General features: G+C 46.2%; 1 protein-coding gene across 12 annotated transcripts in view; it reads right to left on the reverse strand.

Moving 5' to 3' along the window:
* The window catches only part of mapk10 (mitogen-activated protein kinase 10), a 375,236-nt gene that overhangs the window by 73,459 nt on the left and 281,384 nt on the right, over nucleotides 1-20,393 (reverse strand). For all 12 annotated transcript variants that reach the window (XM_072496256.1, XM_072496255.1, XM_072496260.1 and 9 more), the window contains 2 exons: nucleotides 5,478-5,660; nucleotides 3,189-3,313 (listed from right to left, as the gene is read on the reverse strand). In XM_072496256.1, the coding sequence (XP_072352357.1) occupies nucleotides 3,189-3,313; nucleotides 5,478-5,660 (308 nt within the window). The remainder of the gene's footprint in view (nucleotides 1-3,188; nucleotides 3,314-5,477; nucleotides 5,661-20,393) is intronic.

Below are 20,393 nucleotides of genomic sequence, written 5' to 3' on the forward strand. Positions count from 1 at the left end.
CCCTGCTCCTCTGCCCCTCCTGCGACGAACAGCTCCTTAAACATGGTCACAAACATCCACCACCAAAGGGTCCGGGTCCACCTCCTCCCCTACTATCCTGGCTAAGACCGTGAACACTCCCGCCCAGAATCTTCCAATTTTTTGCAACCACAAAACATGTGCGTGTGATTCGCTGGCCCCCGCCCACACCTCTCACATTCATCTGCTACCCCCTGAAAGAACCCACTCATTCTCGCCTGAGTCACATGCACCCTATGCACCACCTTAAACTGTATCAAACTCAACCTTGCACAGGAGGAGGTCCCGTTTACCCTATGGAGTGCCTCATTCCATACTCCCCAATTCATCGCCCCTCCCAACTCCCCTTCCCATTTCTCCTTTATCTTCACTACCCGCTCGCCTCCCTGCTCCCCCACCCACTTGTATATATCCCTAATTCATCCCTCCCCTTCCACATCTGGAAGCAGCAGTTACTCCAGCACGTTGTATCCCGGCAACCTACGGAGCCCCCCGGACCTTTCGCGCAAAGTCCCTAACCTGCAGATACCTGAACTCGCTCCCCCATGGCAGCTCTATCCTCTCCCTTAGCTCCTCCAGACTGCCGAACCCTTCCTCCAAATACAGATCCCTCACCTTGGCCAGCCCCACTTCCCTCCACCCTTCACCTTGGCCAGCCCCACCTCCCTTCACCTGTCTGTGTGGAGTTTGCACGTTCTCCCCGTGCCTGCGTGGGTTTCCTCCGGGAGCTCCGGTTTCCTCCCACAGTCCAAAGATGTGCAGGTTATGTGGATTGGCCATGCTAAATTGCCCCTTAGTAGATGTGCAGGTTAGGTGGGGTTACAGGACTATGGGGATAGGGCAAAGAATTATGGGGATCGGGCAGGGAGTTGGCCTAGGTAGGGTGCTCGTTTGGAGGGTCAGTGCAGACTCGATGGGCTGAATGACTTCCTTACGCACCGTAAGGATTCTATGCACCAGTCTTAACCTTGTTTTTCATGCCTTTGCTTTTGGATGTGGCTGCTCATTATTCTGCCATTCACTCACTTTGGACAATTCCCATCAACACTCCCTTTGCCTTTTGTGTCAAAGAATCACAGAATTGTTACAGGTGGAGAGAGGCCATTTGGTGCACTGTGGCTGCACCGGCTCTCCAAATGAGCAATATGGCTTACTGCCACTCCCTGCCTTTTCCCCATATCCTTTCACATTGTTTCTATTTAAATAATCATTTATTGCCCCCTTGAATGCCTCGATTAGACCTGCTTCCACCACCTTTCCAGGCAGTGCATTTCAGAACCGAACTATGCTCTGTGTAATAATGTTCTTTCTCACATCACATTTGCTTCTTTTGCAAATCACTCTAATTCTGTGCCCCCCTCATTCTTGATCCTTTTACGAGCGGAAACAGTTTCTCTCTTATCTACTCTTCCCAGACCCTCATGGTTTTGAACATCTCTCTCAAATCTCCTCTTAGCCTATTTCTCTCCAAGAACAGTCCCAACCAATCTATGCTCATAACTGAAGTTTCTCAACTCTAGAATCATTCTTGTTAATGTCCTCTGAACTCTCTCCAATACATTCACATCCTTCCCATAGTATGGCTAACTAGTTTCTTGTATAAATTCAGTATAACCTCCTTGCTCTTGTACTCTATGCTCCTGTTAAAAAAGCCCAGGCTACTATATGCTTTATTAACGGGGATAGGGTGGAAGTGAGGACTTAAGTGGGACGGTGCAGACTCAATGGGCCGAATGGCCTCCTTCTGCACTGTATGTTCTATGTTTCCTGCTCTCTCCACCTGTTTTGCCACCTTCAATAATCTCTACTCATATACACCCAAGTCCTGCTGCTCCCACACCTCCTTAAGTATTTTACCCCTTACTTTAGATTTTCTCTCCATGTTTGTCCAACAAAAATGTAACACCTCCCACTTCTCCGCATTGAACCTCTTGTGCCACCTATCTGCCCACTCCACCAATCATGTCTATGTCGTTTTGAAGTTCTATTCTGTCCTCCTCACAGTTTACAATACTTCCAAGCTTTGTATCATCCACACACTTTGAAATTTTCCTCTACACACCAAGGTCAGGATCATTAATGTATATCAGGAAAAGCAATGGCCCCAATACCGACACCACTACAAACCTTCCTCCAGCCCAAAAATTATCCATTGATCATTATTCTCTACTTCCTATTGCAGCAAGAAGTCTTTTGAAAGTTAATCTCTCCTGCCCTCTAACCTATCAAAGATGTTCCCTTTTTGTTCTTCTTCCCCTCCCTCCACTTTTTTAAAAGCCTTTTACTTTTCCATCTTCCTTCAGTTCTGAAGGAAGGGCCTTTGACATGAAATGCCAGCTCAGTTTCTGTTTCCACAGATGTTGCCAGACCTGCTGAGTATTTCCAGCATTTTCTGTTTTTATTTCAGATTTACAGCAGATGATTTTGCTTTTGTCTGAATCATGCATGATGGACAAACACACACGGGGATCAATATGAGTTAGAAATTTATTTTCCGGACAGCATGTTGGCGGTGCAGTGATTAGCACTGCTGCCTCACGGTGCCGAGGTCCCAGGTTCAATCCTGGCTCTGGGTCACTGTCCGTGTGGAGTTTGCACATTTTCCCCATGTTTGCGTGGGTTTCGCCCCGAGACCCCAAAGATGTGCAGGACAGGTGGATTGGCCGCACTCAATTTCCCTTTAATTGGTCAAATTTATTTTTTAAAATAAATTTATTTTCCTCTATTGACATAAGGGGCAGAACTTCCTCGGTGGTGATGTGTGTGGGGGTGGGGGTGGTGGTGGTAGGGGAAACTGGTTTGGACTTTTCCTGGGTGGAAAGATGCTTTTTCTATCTCACTTCTCCTGTAATATCATGCAAATAAGGTATGATGAGCAAGCGGAAGGGTGGGCCGAGGTCACTGCTGTGGATGTGAAGGAACCGTGCTGGAAGATCTCCCCAACCCATTTCCTCTGCTCCTCTACTACCATGTCCCCATATTGTGGAAACTATAGCAGAGGAAAGTCCAGCCCTCGCAGTGTCACCCAACTGGATGCAGTGGTGAGCACAGAGGTTTATCTTTCTGGTTGATTCAGATAAGATGAGTCACATTCATTGGCTGTAATTAAACTGTGATCTTAGAAATCACTTACCGTGATATGTACTGGAGTAAAAAACATCAGGACTTACCGCCTCAACTTCAGCTGGATCATACCAGACGTTAATGTATGGATGCTGTAAGGCTTCATCCACAGATATCCGTTTGGAAGGGTCAATTACCAACATCCTGGAAAGAAGATCTCTGGCTTGGCTGGCTGCAAAACACATTTCCCACTCTCAATCAATTTCCTATCCATGGACAATATTGCCTTCATTTTTGACTTGTAATGTAACCTCCGGTGTGAATCCTGGTCAAATGCCTAATGAAAATCTTTTTATAATTTATTAACTGATCATCCTCTATACAATGGCCCTAACTCTTCAGTCAAAACCTCTACTAGTTTCAGTACATTAGACAGCAGTAAACCTCGGCCCTGCAGTGCTGAGCTTAGTGTCGAGGAGTGAGTGCAAGTCAGCTTTGCCTTTGACCCTGCTGAGGCCAGGATGACGTACCCAGTAGTGTTGGTCATCCATACCATTACAGGTGCATCTTAGGCACCTGTAAGAACGTAAGATGGGGCAGCAGATATAGTAAAAGCAGCGCTAACCAGTTGGCAATGCTGCAATTGGCGCCATTGGCTATGAACGCTTACCCCATGGCATCCTTTATAAAGGTGCTGTTAAAAGGTCAAGTGGACAGGATTTTGACTGGGGACCAGCTCAGGACTCAGGCCTCCACTCACTGGTGGGGCCCTGTTTGTACTACTCAAGCAACCTGTATGGGTGTGAACACTGGAATACTTTACCCAGTTTTTCAACAACCAGAGGCCTCGTTCCAACCTACATTCACCATAATGGCATGGAAAATTCCTTCTCTTACCCATGGCCACTTCAGTGTGAGAGGTTGGCTTAGGGGTAAACAGAGGATCCATCCTAACCAGACCCCCCAAAAAACTTGACGTTTGGGCTGGACATGTGGTATATTCGGGTCCTGCCTGATTGCCATGGGGCTGGGCCACACTACTAACTGACTAACAACAATGTAACCCACTGGAAATTAGGAAGATAGCTTTCCATTCACAAAAACATCCTGAGTCTCTGCAATCATCTTACACTTTGATGAAGGGTGACCCCCTGTCTTATAGTTACAGCTGCTGGTGTCTCTGCTGTACATTGCTTTGTCAAAAATTAATTTTTACAGGATGTGGCATTCGCTGGCTAGGTCAGCATTTGTTGCCCATCCCAATTGCCCTTGAGATGGTGGTGGTGAGCTCCCGTCTTTAACCGCTGAAGTCTATGTGGTGTTGGTACACCCACTGTGCTATTAGGGAGGGAGTTCAAGGATTTTGACCCAGCGACAGTGAAGGAACAGCGATATAGCTCCACATCAAGGTGGTGAGTGACTTGGAGGGGAGCTTCCAGGTGCTGGTTTTCCCAGGTATCTGCTGCCCTTGTCCTTCTAGATGGTAGTGGTCATGGGTTTGGAAGGGGCTGCCTAAGGAGCCTTGATGACTTGTAGTCTTTTCCATATAGATTTCACTTTATAATCCCCAAAATTGTGGGGATTTGCCAAACAAGTTAAAAAAAATATTAAAAAGTGGCGTCCGCTAAGAGAGGTCAGGACCAGGGGCGGGCTTCTCCGACCCCCCGCCGGGTCGGAGAATCGCCGGGGGCTGGCGTGAATCCCGTCCCTGCTGGTTGCCGAATTCTCCGGCACAAGGCGGTCCGGGCGGGCTCCGGGGTCCTGGGGGGGCGCGCGGGGCGATCTGGCCCCGGGGGGTGCCCCCACGGTGGCCTGGCCCGCGATCGGGGCCCACCGACCCGCGGGGGGGGGGGGCCTGTGCCATGGGGGCACTCTTTTACTTCCGCCTTCGCCATGGTCTCCACTATGGCGGAGGCGGAAGAGACCCCCTGCACTGCGCATGCGCGGGGATGCCGTGAGCGGCCGCTGATGCTCGCGCGCATGCGCCGCACGGCAAAGTCAGTTTCGCACCAGCTGGCGGGGCACCAAAGGCCTTTCCCGCCAGCTGGCGGGACGGAAATCAGTCCGGCGCGGGCCTAGCCCCTCAAGGTTAGGGCTCGGCCCCTCAAGATGCGGAGGATTCCGCATCTTTGGGGCGGCGCGATGCCGGACTGATTCGCGCCGTTTTTGGCGCCGGTCGGCGGACTTCGCGCCGATTGCGGAGAATCCCGCCCCAGATCTCTAAAATGAACTTCCCAAGTGACTACCATGAGAGCAAATTTTAAAACATGTAGCTTTGGGTTTTTATTGAGTTTCAGTTCAGATATTTAGAGATTCCGTTCATGCATTTCTTTGGTTTATTCAGCCAAATTGTCAGGACAAATGAATAACGACTGATACTTACTCCTGTGTCTTACCTTTTAATTTATTGTGTTCTGAGTCTGCTGGGAAGAGACAATCTGGGAAGAGCTTGGGGAAAGTGTGTCCTGTATACTTGGGCCTATTCTCCACATAGTTACGAACAGTGGGCTGCAATTTCTTCATGAACTCTGGGGCAGGCGTTCCCAACTGCTCAATAACCTTATTCCATTGATCAATATCTGAATTGAAGAAGTTTAGGAAAATCTGCCACTGTTACCAGGGGATAAGCTACACTTAAAAGCAAAGGAGATCAACAAAAACAAATAAAGCCAACACTCTAAATGTATTAAAATACCCTGTGATATTTACATTCTTGACAAATTTAGTCCTCCTACAGGTATTTATACAGACAATTCACTTTTAGACATATATTTGCATCCTTAAAGTCATACATGTCTGTGATGTTCTCGTGTAGTCCTCCAAGATGGTCAAAAGTCCTAGAACATCAAGCTATGTATCTGAAACAAAGCTAGTTTATTTTACACTACTTTAAATGATTCGCACACTTTACTAAATAATAGCTAATAAAACAGTACTAAATCTATGCTACAGAAATATATAATATCTCTAATACAACACTCTATCTCAGTCTTTAACTAACCTTCTCTAACACCTTGTTCAACTTTCTCCCCAAACTCCAGGAGGCACAGTCTTTTATATGACTACTCTGTCGTGCCATCTAGTGTTGAGATACATGAACATTATCTTGTTAACCTTTTACACTCCTTACATTATACACATTATTACAATGTCAAGCAGATTGGGCATAGAATTATTCACTCTGATTCCATAAACATTTTTCAGCTATTGTGATTATAAAAAATACACAAACATTAATTAACAGGAAATGTTTTATAAGAATTTGCACCACATTTTATATCTTGATGATTTTACAATGACTTCCATCTTTTGGGATGCGCATCTCGATAGTCAGTTTCCACAGTTTGCATTCTAGACCACTGAGCATTGTTCGCTCAACTTCCCACACTCTCCAATAAGGTGAGCTTTGAGCACTGAATCCTCTGGTCTTTTTATGCAGCTGCATTACTGAGGCAAACATTTCCCAGAGTAAGAAATTAGAACATTTAATGTTTTTTTACATTTTTATGATACGTTTTATGGGACTTTTTATTTCTAAAAAAGGATTTTTCCTACTGTTAAAATGGATTTACAATTCATTTGTCATCACATGTGATGGATATTGGGACAGAAGTCAATACAAGCGCAATTGCAGGATTCTCCATCCCGTCGCACCCGTTTCCCGGTGTGGCATTCCCCACACGGCCCACGGGATCCTCCGTCAAGCCAGCCGGCTCCACACCCTCGGGAATTCCCCGAATGCGCTGTCGGCGAAATGGAGGATCCCGCTGACGGAGAATCCAGTGCATTTTTGAATCCATTGTACTGCAAATGTTTTTTTCAATCAAAAGATGAAATAACTATCGACTTCAGTATCACTGATAGCTACATGGTGGGAACCAAACCTAGTTTGTGAGACTTTTCCCAATTTAATTGTGTGACAACATATGAGAGGCATTTTCATGTACTCTAACCAGTCATCTTTACAATCAAGGGGCAAAATTCTCCGGAAACGGCGCGATGTCCGCCGACTGGCGCCCAAAATGGCGCAAATCAGACTGGCATCGCGCCGCCCCAAAGGTGCGGAATGCTCCGCATCTTGGGGGGCCGAGCCCCAACCTTAAGGGGCTAGGATGGCGGCGTACGAATTTCCGCCCTGCCAGCTGGCGGAAAAGGGGCGAAATTCTCCGACCCCCTGCCGGGTCGGAGAATCGCCGGAGGCTGGCATGAATCCCGCCCCCGCCGGTTGCCGAAGTCTCCACCACCGGATATTTGGCGGGTGCTGGAATCGCGCCACGCCGGGTGGCGGGCCCCCCCCTGCTCGATTCTCCAGCCCAGATGGGCCGAAGCCCCGCCGCTAAAATGCCTGTCCCGCCTGCGTAAATTAAATCACCTACCTTACCGGCGGGACAAGGCGGCGCAGGCAGGCTCCAGTGTCCTGGGGGGGCGCGGAGCGATCTGGCCCCGGGGGATGCCCCCACGGTGGCCTGGCCCGCGATCGGGGCCCACCGATCCGCGGGCGGGCCTGTGCCGTGGGGGCACTCTTTCCCTTCCGCCTCCGCCACGGTCTCACCATGGCGGAGGCGGAAGAGACTCCCTCCACTGCGCATGCGCGGGAATACTGTCAGCGGCCGCTGACGCTCCCGCGCCGCCCAGAGATGTAATTTCCGCGCCAGCTGGCGGGGCACCAAAGGCCTTTTCCGCCAGCTGGCGGGGCGGAAATTCCTCCGGCGTTGGAGCATTCCGCACCTTTGGGGCGGCGCGATGCCCGTCTGATTTGCGCCGTTTTGGGCGCCAGTCGGCGGACATCGCGCCGTTTCCGGAGAATTCCGCCCAAGGCCTTTGGTGCCCCGCCAGCTGGCGCGGAAATGACATCTTCGGGCGGCGCATGCGCGGGAGCGTCAGCGACCGCTGACGGCATTCCCGCGCATGTGCAGTGGAGGGTGTCTCTTCCGCCTCCGCCATGGTGGAGACCGTAGCGAAGGCGGAAGGGAAAGAGTGCCCCCATGGCACAGGCCCGCCCGCGGATCGGTGGGCCCTGATCGCGGGCCAGGCCACCGTGGGGGCACCCCCCCGGGGTCAGATCGCCCCGCGCCCCCCCCAGGACCCCGGAGCCCGCCCGCGCCGCCGGTAAGGTAGGTGGTTTAATTTACGCCGGCGGGACAGGCATTTTAGCGGTGGGACTTCGGCCCATCCGGGCCGGAGAATCGCGCGGGGGGCCCGCCACCCGGCACGGCGCGATTCCCGCCCCCGCCGAATATCCGGTGCCGGAGACTTCGGCAACTGGCGGGGGCGGGATTCTCGCCAGCCCCCGGCGGTTCTCCGACCCGGCGGGGGGTCGGAGAATTTCGCCCAAGATATGCACACTTTGGTCTTCTCAGGTATGTTACTATAACATGCGTTTGTGCAGCAACTTTAATGCAGATAAACACCTCAGGAGGTGAAGTCAGAAATAAATCAATGCGGGATACAAAAGGCGATATTAGCAGGCCTGATCAAAAGCTTGGTTAAAGGTGTGGGAACTGGGGGTGTGGGGGGGAGGGGGGGTTGAGAGTTGAATGCGGGCATTCCAGAGGATGGGACCTAATTAGTTGGCCACCAATAATTAGTGAAAGGAAGGCGAGGATAAACAAGATGCCCGGGATAGAGCGGAGAATTTGGGGATGGAATAGTAGAGCTGGAGGAAATAGCACAGACAGGGAGGGTGAGACCAAGAAAGGATTGAAACATATTGAAATAGAATATAGTCCACGCTTCATCCCCCTAATGTTAAATGCATAATATAGAAGTAAGCTTCTTCTCCTATGTGATTGTTTATAATGCCACAAAATGCTATTAAGAAGGTGCAAATTAACTTTTGAGGCATGTGAGGAGAGGGTATGAAACAGGTGTTTTGTGCATCAGTCGCCCTTTATACACTCCAGGTTTGTTTTTCATTAACTTCGATGGAAAAGAAAATTGGCCAGTATGTGTATATTGGTGACCAATCTATAATCATCTATTTCTTGCCCCCGCTGAAAATTAAACTTGGCCCCTAGGTAAATACATAAAGCCATTTGTCACAGAGCTGGTGTGGTTATCACAAGAACATCAACCTGTGTTTGCATGAAGTAAATTAAAAATAAATTTTGAAGTGAAGGTGTAAACAATCTGCTAAAAAACTTCCACAATACTTGACAACATTACTACCAAAATACACTAACTGATCTTTGACTAGAAGGAAGCAATCCAATTTCACACAATCAAAATTGATGACTAAAGCTGCCCTTGATCAGAATACCATTCACTTCATGAAAAATGCATTTGTCAAACTCCTCTGTTTACTTGAAAGCCCAGGAAGCAATAATATAATTCATATTAAACTGTATAAACATACCTTCTTTGCATAACTTGGGACAGTAATAAAGTTTGCAGAAACAATTTTTATGAATATAGTGCCCTTTCAACAAAGATGCGGTACACAGAGGGTGTTAGTTATTTTAATTATTAGAATTATGCTTAAAAAACTCATTATTGTATGTGAGATTGTGTCTCTGGCTCAAAGTGCTGACTTCACCATTTCATCATGTGTGGAATTTGTAACAATCAGAGCAAAATGATTGCCCTTAAAAATTACTGATGCAGGTATCAAAATGGAGCTGCTGTTTGGTTTCATTTGGAATGCATGCAATAGATAAGCTTAATGCCAGTAGCATATATACTGTGTCATATTTTTCTGGCCATTGTAATCAGTAGATGTTTGACACTCAGGTAAACTGACGAGCACTGATATATGGTGAGGAAGTGATTATAACAACAGTTAGGTACATAACATGTGGGGAATGGATAATAGATGAAGCAATGGTATTGACTGAAGTTTGTCCATCAGAGTATCTGTCGTCTAGATTGATCTTCAGTGAGGTTGCAATAACTATTTAATGTACTTGGGGACATCGGAACAGAAATAGGTCACCCAGTCCCTTAAGCCTGTGAGAATTCTTCGATCTAATTTGCTGATCAGCCTGCCTGTTGCTTGCTGTGTTCATGAACATCACATGTCGAGGTCACTAAATTCAAACTGACTTCTGAAGAATTCTGCACTTTACAGCTTGTTAAAGCTTATGTGTGCAGTTTTTCTTAAGGTGAATGGTGAGTAGCATACTCAGCAAAACCTGAACCAATAATTAAGTCAGCATCTGTTGCTTTTTGTGGCAGACATCCACACTTTTACCATTCCTTGTGTGAAGGAGTGTTTCCTAACCTATCTTCTGAATGGCTTGGCTCTAATTTTAAGTCTACGTTTCTTACTCTATCATTGGTCATTGACATCAGGAAGTATCGCACACAACCCCGTCAGCATCAACGGGGCCGAGGTAGAGATGGTTAGCAGTTTCAAATTCCTAAGTGTGCACATCTCCAACAATCTGTTCTGGTCCACCCATGTTGACGCTAAGAAAGCACAACAGCACCTATTCTTTCTCAGGAAACTAAGGAAATTCAGCGTGTCCACATTGAATCTTAGCAATTTTTACAGATGCACCACAGAAAGCATCCTAACTGGCTGCATCACAGCCTGGTATGGCAACTGCTCGGTTTAAGACCCGAGTAAGAAACTTCAGCGAGTTGCGAACATAGCCCAGTCCATCACACGAACCGCCTCCCATCTACACCTGTCTACACCTCCGGCTGCCTTGGGAAAGTGGGCAGCATAATCAAAGTCCCCTCCCACCCGGTCTATTCACTCTTCCAACTTCTTCCATCAGCCAGGAGACACAAACGTCTGAGAACAAGTTCAAAAATAGCTTCTTCCTCACTGTTACCAGACTCCTAAATGACCCTCTTATGGATTGAGCTGATCTCTTCACAAATCCTCTCTACTCAGTAGTACTACACTCCTGTATGCTTCACCTGATGCCTATGGTTATGTATTTACACTGTGTATTTATGTTTGTCCTATGTTTTTTTGTTCATGTATGGAATGATCTGTCTGAACTGTGCACAGAACAATACATTTCACTGTTCCTCGGTACACGTGACAATAAACAAATCCAATCAATTTCCTTTTCAAATCCGAAAAATCTCAACCAAATCACCCCTTAACCTTCTGGATCCCAAAGTGTACAAACCTAATTCATGCAATCTCACCTCATAATTTAAGCCTCTAGCTACAAAGGCTAATGTGCGATTAGTCTTTTTGTTACTATTTGGCCCTCACATCTTAGTGATCTGTACTCATGGACCCCCCTCCATATAAAATGCTTGAGATTGATATTGCCAAAAACAGATCGACGGCCTAAGTGCCACTGTCCTGCTGTCCATTCGTCTTCAAAGAAGAGTCATCCGGGCTCAAAACGTTAACTCTGTTACCCTCTCTACAGATGCTGCCAGACCTACTGAGTTTATCCAGCAGTTTCTGTTTTTATTTCAGATATCCAGCATCTGCAGTATTTTATTTTTATATAAGGAGTTAGGGATGCTTTACAGCACTATCACTATATTCATATCCACCCAGGTATATATTCCCTTCTCCCTCATTTGTTATCTACCATTTCCTTAAATACATCTGCACTATCCACCATCAAAAACCCTTGGGATAGAATTTTGAGGATAACGATTGGTGCTCACCATCCCGAGAGTTTGTGCCTAACACTAGCCACCAACTCTCGCATTCCGACTGAAATTTGATGCTCAGTTTAGTGTTGATTGGCAGTGGGCAGGACTCCCATGGAAGGAAGTCTTGTCTATGAGAGCAGTCCGTCAATCAGATTGGTCGACAGATCGGGGAAAAGTGGAAATATTCCCTTGGTATTAAGTATGTCAAAATGTTTCACAATAAAAAGTCTCCATTAGATCATTCCTCAGATTCCTCTTCTCAAATGATAAAAGACCTGCCACGTTCATCCTTTCCTGATCAGTATAAACTTGCAGTTCTGTTATCATGGTGGCACAGTGGCACAGCTGCCTCATAGCTCCAGGGACCCGGGTTCAATTCTGACCTCTGGTGACTGTGTGGAGTTTGCACTTTCCCCCCATGTTAGCGTGGGTTTCCTCTGGGTTCTCCGGTTTCCTCCCACAGTCCAAAGATGTGCAGGTTAGGGAGATTGGCCATGCTAAATTGCCCCTTAATGTCCATAGGTCAGGTTAGATGGGGTTACTGGATTACGGGTCGATGCAGACTCGATGGGCTGAATGACCTCCTTCTGCACTGTATGATTCTATGAGACTCCCCAGTTCCTCTATATCCTTTTTATAATATGTTGACCAGAACTGTGCACACTAACACGGTTTGACAGAAGTTTAGCAAAAATATTCTACTTACAGTTTTATTCCTCTGAAAATAAACCCCAGTGCTTGGTTTGCTTTTGTTATGGCCTGATTGACTTGTACCACAATTTTTATTGATCTATCCTCAAAGATGCACTTTTAACAATCATAAATGAGTATGTTATAAAATATCATTCTGGAGATGAATTACAACACCAGGTTAAAGTCCAACAGGTTTGTTTCAAACACTAGCTTTCGGAGCACTGCTCCTTCCTCAGGTGAATGAAGAGGTATGTTCCAGAAACATATATATAGACAAATTCAAAGATACAAGACAATGCTTTGAATGCGAGCATTTGCAGTTAATTAAGTGTTCACAGATCCAGAGATAGGGGTAACCCCAGGTTAAAGAGGTGTGAATTGTCTCAAGCCAGGACAGTTGGTAGGATTTCGCAAGCCCAGGCCAGATGGTATGGGATGAATGTAATGCGTCATGAATCCCAGGTCCCGGTTGAGGCCGCACTCATGTGTGCGGAACTTGGCTATATGTTTCTGCTCGGTGATTCTGCGTTGTCGCGCGTCCTGAAAGCCGCCTTGGAGAACACTTATCCGGAGATCAGAGGCTGAATGCTCTTGACTGCTGAAGTGTTCCCCGACTGGAAGGGAACATTCCTGCCTGGTGATTGTCGCGCGATGTCCGTTCATTCGTTGTCGCAGCGTCTGCATGGTCTCGCCAATGTACCACGCTTCGGGACATCCTTTCCTGCAGCGTATGAGGTCGACAACATTGGCCGAGTTGCACGAGTATGTACCGCGTACCTGGTGGGTGGTGTTCTCACGTGTAATGGTGGTATCCATGTCGATGATCTGGCATGTCTTGCAGAGATTGCCATGGCAGGGTTGTGTGGTGTCGTGGTCACTGTTCTGAAGGATGAACAGCAAACTACCCAGCCTTCAGAACAGCGAGGTTTCTGGAACATACCTCTTCATTCACCTGAGGAAGGAGCAGTGCTCCGAAAGCTAGTGTTTGAAACAAACCTGTTGGACTTTAACCTGGTGTTGTAAGACTTCTTACTGTGCTCACCCCAGCCCAACGCCGGCATCTCCACATCATGGAGATGAATGATTAGATCCATTGGGGAGAACGGGAGCAATGAAAACTCCACCCCACCTGTATAACCTGGCTTTCACATATGGTCGAACTGTCACATTCCAAATGGTGAGCTACTTATAGATAGTGCAACTCGTGCTGGCAGCTAGCCACTTAAATTTAAATTAGGCCTAATCATGAATATTGATCGGGCCTCATGCTAACATAATTCAGTAAACAAGTAGGCAGTTTACCCACTGCTCATTTGATGTAAATGGCAGGAACAAATGTTTGGCACTGTGATGTCTGATGGATGAAAAGATTAAGGTTCTGTCCATTGGTCTGCAAAGTCACAGGAAGGTATGAGCCCTCCCTCGGCCATGCCAGTACTACTATTTTCTATTTTCAGTTTGCTAGCTGGTAATGGTCATCAGGTTAAACCAGTGCAGGGAGCAAGCAGTTGTGGCAGATTCCAGATCATGCATACCAAACACGCAGGTAAAGTGAGGTATTTGTGAAATCCATGTGGATTAAGTGATGTAGACTAATGATCATTAAAAGACTGGTGTCAGATGACAGAATTTGGCCTCAGCAGAGAGGGAGTTCAGCATAAAACATGTAATTCACTGAGGTCTACCATGATTATCCCTCTCAGCACTGGTGGTCTGTACTCGTGCCAACTGGGAAACTGAAAGTAGGCACTAGTTAGATTCCAGAACTCAATGAGATTATAGGCAGAAGTTATGCTTCATGAGTGTGTAACTGCAGAAATCCCTGCCATTTTATTCCCCAGTTACCCATTGCCAGTGTGCGATAGGCTCAATGTGTGTGTTTTCGCATTTATCGATGAGCTTGGCATGTGTGATTCCAGTAAAGGATCACACATCAAATTTTTAATCCTCATTGATATGCAGCCTTCAGACTCTTCACACTACACACACTTCAGCGTGAGTATAACATGCAGGGTGCAAAATGCGTGGGCACTATTTAAATCCAACTGGTTTTTTTGAAAGTCCAAATCCAATTTAACAGATTAAAAGTGAAAAATGGAGGATCAATATAAAATAAATCAATGGTGATTAGTAGATTTTCTGTCAGTGGAGATTCATGCAGTATACCAGGTATTGTTATACCAGATATGGATTACACTAAGGTCGTTATTTTTTTAATACTCTGTGTAAATTGCCCCTTTCAGCCATTGGGTTCCAAATGCAGCATTTAGCTGTTGTACAGTTAGCTGTACATCTAACTGTCTCGTTAATTTGCATCTATCTAGGTGATATAGGCAGGTGTAAAGTGGCAGCTAATTCTGTACAACAGCAAGTACTGTATTTGGAATCCAGGGAGAGCTAAACCCATTTGTGGGGACCAGTACTAAACGGCACTCGCCTAAGGTCTCTGAGGTAAAGGAGTCAGATCCAAATGCCTCGTGTAGATCAGGCAAGCTGCACATTCAAGTGAGGCTAGCTACTCAGTCTAATATGCAGATTTCCCATTTACTGATCACGACCACAATGGGCGGGATCCAGATTGCGACATCTTGTGAGATCCTGTTAGATCTCTTGAGGCCTAGAGAGCTGGGTAGATCCCGAAGAAGCCTCTCCCAGCACCTACCGGCCCATTGTCCGAATGGGGGTGCGACACGGCCGGTAGATCGTGCCCTTTGTCTTATGTCCTTAACATCTTTGTCCAATTTCTCCCAGCTTCCACCTATCATTGACCATCTATTTTGTTCCACCTGCTCCACTCCCTCTTAAAGAGTATAACATCCATCACATTTCACCCTCTCTTTAGCTCTGAAGAAGCCGTACAGACTCGAAACATCAACTCTGGTTTGTCGTCCACAAATGTTGCCAGACCTGCTTAATCTTTCCCAGCATTTTCTCTTTTTACTTTCCGCAATGACTTCTGTGAAGTTTGCAATGAATGTAACAAGAATAACTCGCATTAAGGCAATAAAACATCCCAAGGTGCTTCACAGGAGTGTTATCAGACACTAATGCAAATAACGCACATCAGGAGATAGAAGAAGGAGACCAAAAACTTGGTAAGTTCTCTGGGGTGTCTTGAAGGAGAAAAGAGTAGTAGTGAGGTGGAGTGATTAAGAGAGAAAACATTTGACTTTAGGGCCTAACAGCTGAAGTCACAGATGCTAATTCGGGGCGAAGAAATGGAATGTACAAGTGTCCAGAATTGGAGAAACACAGAGTTCTCAGAGGCATATTGTGACAGTGAGGGGTAAGGACATGGAGGAACTTGAACACATTTTAAATTTGAGGTGTTGTTGGAGCAGAAACCAATATAGGTGATTGAGTACAGGGTGATGGGTGAACAGGACTTGATCTGAGAAAGGATAGGCACAGCAGAAACCTGGATGAAATTACGTTTACAGGGGATGCAAGATAAAGCTGACCAAAAGAGCACTGGAATAATCACATTCGGAAATAACAAAAACCTGGATGAGGATTCAGTAGCAGGTGGGCTGAGGCAGGAGTGGCAACAGGCAATATGTGTCGTTGGAAACAGGTAGTCTTGGTGTTGAAAAGGAGATGAATAGCTCAACTCAGGTAATGGGATGTAAGCAGTGTGGTTCCGTCTCATTGGATTGGATTTGTTTATCGTCTCGTGTACCAAGATACAGTGAAAAGTATTTTTCCACGTGCAGCTCAAACAGACCATTTAGTACACAAAAAGAAAATACGTGAAAGGGCAACACAAAGTACACAATGGAAATACATAGACACCAGCATCGGGTGAAGCATACAGGAGTGTAGTATTCATCAATTCAGTCCATAAGAGGGTCATTCAGGAGTCTGGTAACAGCGCGGAAGAAGATGTTTCTCAATCTGTTCATGCGTGTTCTCAGACTTTTGTGTCTTCTGCCCGATGGAAGAAGTTGGAAGAGTGAAGCTGGGTGAGAGGGGTCTTTGGTTATGCTGCCCGCTTTCCCCAGGCAGCGGGAGGTGTAGAGAGAGTCAATGGATAGGAGGTGGGTTTGTGTGACAGACTGGGCAGTGTTCACGACTCTCTGAAGTTTCTCGCGGTCTTGGGCTGAGTAGTTGCCATACCCGACTGAGATGCAGCCTGATAGGATGTTTTCTATGGTGCACATGTAAAAGTTGTAAGAGTCAATGTGGACATGCTGAATTTCCTTAGTTTCTTGAGGAAGTATATGCGCCGTTGTGCTTTCTTGGTCATAGCGACGGTGTGGGTGGACCAGGACAGATTTTTGGTGATGTGCACACCTAGGAATTTGAAGCTGTCAACCATCTCCACCTCAGCCCCGTTGATGCAGACAGGGGTGTGTACAGTACTTTGCTTCCTGGCATCAATGATCAGCTCTTTAGTTTTGATAGCATTGAGGGAGAGATTGTTGCCGTTACACTACACCACTAGGTCCTCTGATCTCAGATGGCTATGGTGGGAGATGGAATCAATGGCTAGGGAACAGAGTTGACTGCAGGGTCTGCTGATAGTTGTTTCATTCTTCCCAATATTTAATGAAAGATTATTTCTGCTTAGACTGGATGTCAAACAAGCAGTGTGGCAAATGGCTCGAGGGTTCAAGAGAGATGGTGGCAGTAAAGTAGATTGAGCTGGGTGTCACCATTGTACCTTATGTTTACAGATGATGTTGTCAAGAGGCAGAATGGAGATGAGAGATAGGAAGGAGCCAAGGGTAGATCCTTGGGGGACACCAGAGTAAATGTGTGATAGTGGTGAGATAAGCCATTGAAGTTGGTTCTCCGGGTATGGCTGGATAGATTAGAAAGCACCCAAAATAAATGATAGGGGACGAGTGCAAGTGTCTATGATTTACTTCATTCAAATGTAAATGAACACTTGCATGTCTAAGAGCAAAAGAAAACCTGTCAGGTTCTGTCTGTGATGTATTATGATCAGAACCAAGAATACGTTGGCTGAAAGAAATGTAACTTACAGTAACAGAGCAAAGGAACAGTCTATGTCAATCTGAATTGACGTGCAGAAAATACTTGGTAACTGAATTCCAGAGCCTCAAGTCAGCAGCACTGTTATATTGTGATACTTATCATCACAAGTGAATTGAAAAATGAGTATAGATGGCTGTCAGAATGCTGACACAGGGAGAATCAGTAAATTAAATTGTGAAAACAATTACCTTGCATTGTATTTATTCCCGCATCTATGTTTTGATAAATCATTCCATTATGTGAACAGAATTCAAAGCATTGACACCCACCTCCATCTGTGCACTGGTAAGAATGCGATTCAGCTTACACATACTTTTTCTGAGCTGAATCGGAAATAGAATTTCTGGAAGCTGCAAGATCTCTGATATCCAGTATGAAAACACATCTCAAGAGCAATGCACTGGTTCGGGAAATATGAACTGGAGTAGGCCATTCAGCTTCTCCAGACTCTTCATTCAATTAGATTATCGCTGATCTGCATGTTTATTTCATCAACCCACCTTGGTTCTTGAGCCCTTAATAACCTGTGGGTGACAAAAATCAATCCATCTCGGTTTTGAAGATTTCAATTGACCTATACTTACCAGTTTGTTGGGAAAAGTGTTCCAGATTCCCTCTAACCTTTGTGTGAGGAAGTGCTTCCAGATATCACCCTGAACACCCTGGCTCTAACTGTAAGGTTCGACTCTCTTGTTCTGGACTCACCCACCAAAGGAATCGGTTCTCTGTGTCCATTCCATCAGCTCACGTCATCATCTTAAATAATAATAATCGCTTATTGTCACAAGTAGGCTTCAATGAAGTTACTGTGAAAAGCCCCTAGTCGCCACATTCCGGTGCCTGTTCGGGGAGGCCGGTATGGGAATTGAACCCGCGCTGCTGGCATTGTTCTGCATTACAAGCCAGCTGTTTAGCCCACTGTGCTAAACCAGCCCCAGCTCAGTTAGATCACCCAGAACTCTTCATAAACTCAAAGGAATACAAGCCGACTGATGCAGCCTGTGTTCATAGTCTAACCCTTTTAGGCATGATAAGGATGTTTTTTGAAGTTTCGTTTCTTCCGATGTCAGGTTGTGTGGGTGAACTTTTGAAAGAGAACTATAATTATACAAATCAGAGTAGGTTTAAATTATTTCTTATGGTATGATGAATTGCATTAGATTTAGTACAAATGCTGGGATATTAACATTTAGTCAAAGCTGGACTTCCAGTTCTCTCCAACTTTGACAAAGAGTCATCCAGACTCGAAATGTTAGCTCCCTCCTCTCTCTACAGATGCGGTCAGACCTGCTGAGATTGTCCAATATTTTCTGTTTTTGTTTCAGACTCCAGCATCTGCAGTAATTTGCTTTTATCTTTGTACTCAGGGAGGCACGGTGGTGCAGTGGTTAGCACTGTTGCCTCATGGCCCGGGTTCGTTCCCGGCCCCGGGTCACTGTCCGTGTTGAGTTCGCACATTCTCCGTGTGTTTGCATGGGTTTCATCCCCACAACCCAAAAAGATGTGCAGGGTAGGTGGATAGGCCAAATTGCCCCTTAATTGGAAAAAAAAATAATTGGATACTCCAAATTTATAAGCAAAAAAAATAAATCTTTGTACTCAGAAGAATGGTCTGGCCAGAATGCCAAACAGTTGACGGTGACTAACTTTGATTTAGCCATATGGTTCAGCATTCTATTTGGAGTACTGATTACTATTGAATACCAACTCTACTAATTTGATTACACCTTTAACTATTTCAACCACCCTTCCTGATGTGCTTTATTTTACACTTGTTTGCATTAAAACTCAATGACTATTGTTCTGCTCACTTAAATATTTTGCCCAACTCAATTTGTCATGTCTGAGTAGTATCTCCACTGTCCCATTGTAATTTGAAATAAATTGCAACGCTTTGCATTGAATTTCTGTAAAGTAGAAAGAGCAGTGGTCACAGCACCAAGCCTGGGACATCACCCTCACCATTTTCTCTATTCTTAATACAACTTCTGCAACAATGGATTGGATTTTATACTCCCCTGCCGGCAGATTTGAAGGGAAGGAAGAGAGTGGGTGGGGGTGGAGGGTGGGGGGGGGTCCGAGGGGGGGAGGGCAATAAACCAGTTTGATCTTCCACTCTGCTCCTCCTGGAATTATTACAGGTGCTTTGTAAAATTAAGATCAGTGACAGGCCGGGCGCGATCTAATGAAAAAAAGAGACCCATTCAGGGTGGGATTAGCGGAGTTGTTCCCAGCACTTGTAGTAGCGAGAATTGCCCCGCTATCAAATGACACCGTTTTTTTGGGGTCCTCAGTGGGGAATGCTGCGTCGATGCCAATGCCCGCCAACTTTTAAATGCTGCCCCAAAATCTCGATCCACCCGGACCTTCCCAACGTCTCAACTCACCTGTTGGGGGGTCCTTGAGCCACCCCCACCCCACCTCATACGGGCAGGGCACCCCATGCCTAATCCCCAGTGTGGGCAAAATGCCACCTGGGCACCTGTCATAATATGCACCCATGCACATCATGAGGTAAAAACAGGCAGTGACAGACACCCAGGTTAGCCAATCAACATACAGGAAAGAACACAACCAATCACCAGACAGAACACCAGAGGGGGGCTTCCAACTATAAAACACACAAGGCATCAGCACTCCGCCTCTTTCCACTGGTGACAACTGTAGTGACAGTCAGGGTGTATATATCAGTCAGCACCTTCTACACGTGGATCAGAGCTAACCTGGTCTAGTAAGTTAGAGTTAGTACACTTAGAGTAGTAGAGTGTCAACCCACAGCCAGCTGTGTGCATTGTTACAGAAGTTCGTATTGAACCAACGCCTATGTTTGGTGTATGCTTTACCGTTCATCTGCATCCTGTTGCAGTCTGTGTTACCCCAGGGTGAATAACGCGACATGATACCAGGAGTCTACTTCATCTAAGTAATTTACCTTGAATAATTCAGTGACGACCAGCAAGTGCCTTCCTTCGCAGGTGCATGGAGAAGATCCAGACCCCTCCACAGCTCCGGATCTCCGGAAACCTCGGCACCAACTGGCGGGTTTT

Source organism: Scyliorhinus torazame, chromosome 3, assembly GCF_047496885.1.
Source record: "Scyliorhinus torazame isolate Kashiwa2021f chromosome 3, sScyTor2.1, whole genome shotgun sequence".
Taxonomy (NCBI): domain Eukaryota; kingdom Metazoa; phylum Chordata; class Chondrichthyes; order Carcharhiniformes; family Scyliorhinidae; genus Scyliorhinus; species Scyliorhinus torazame.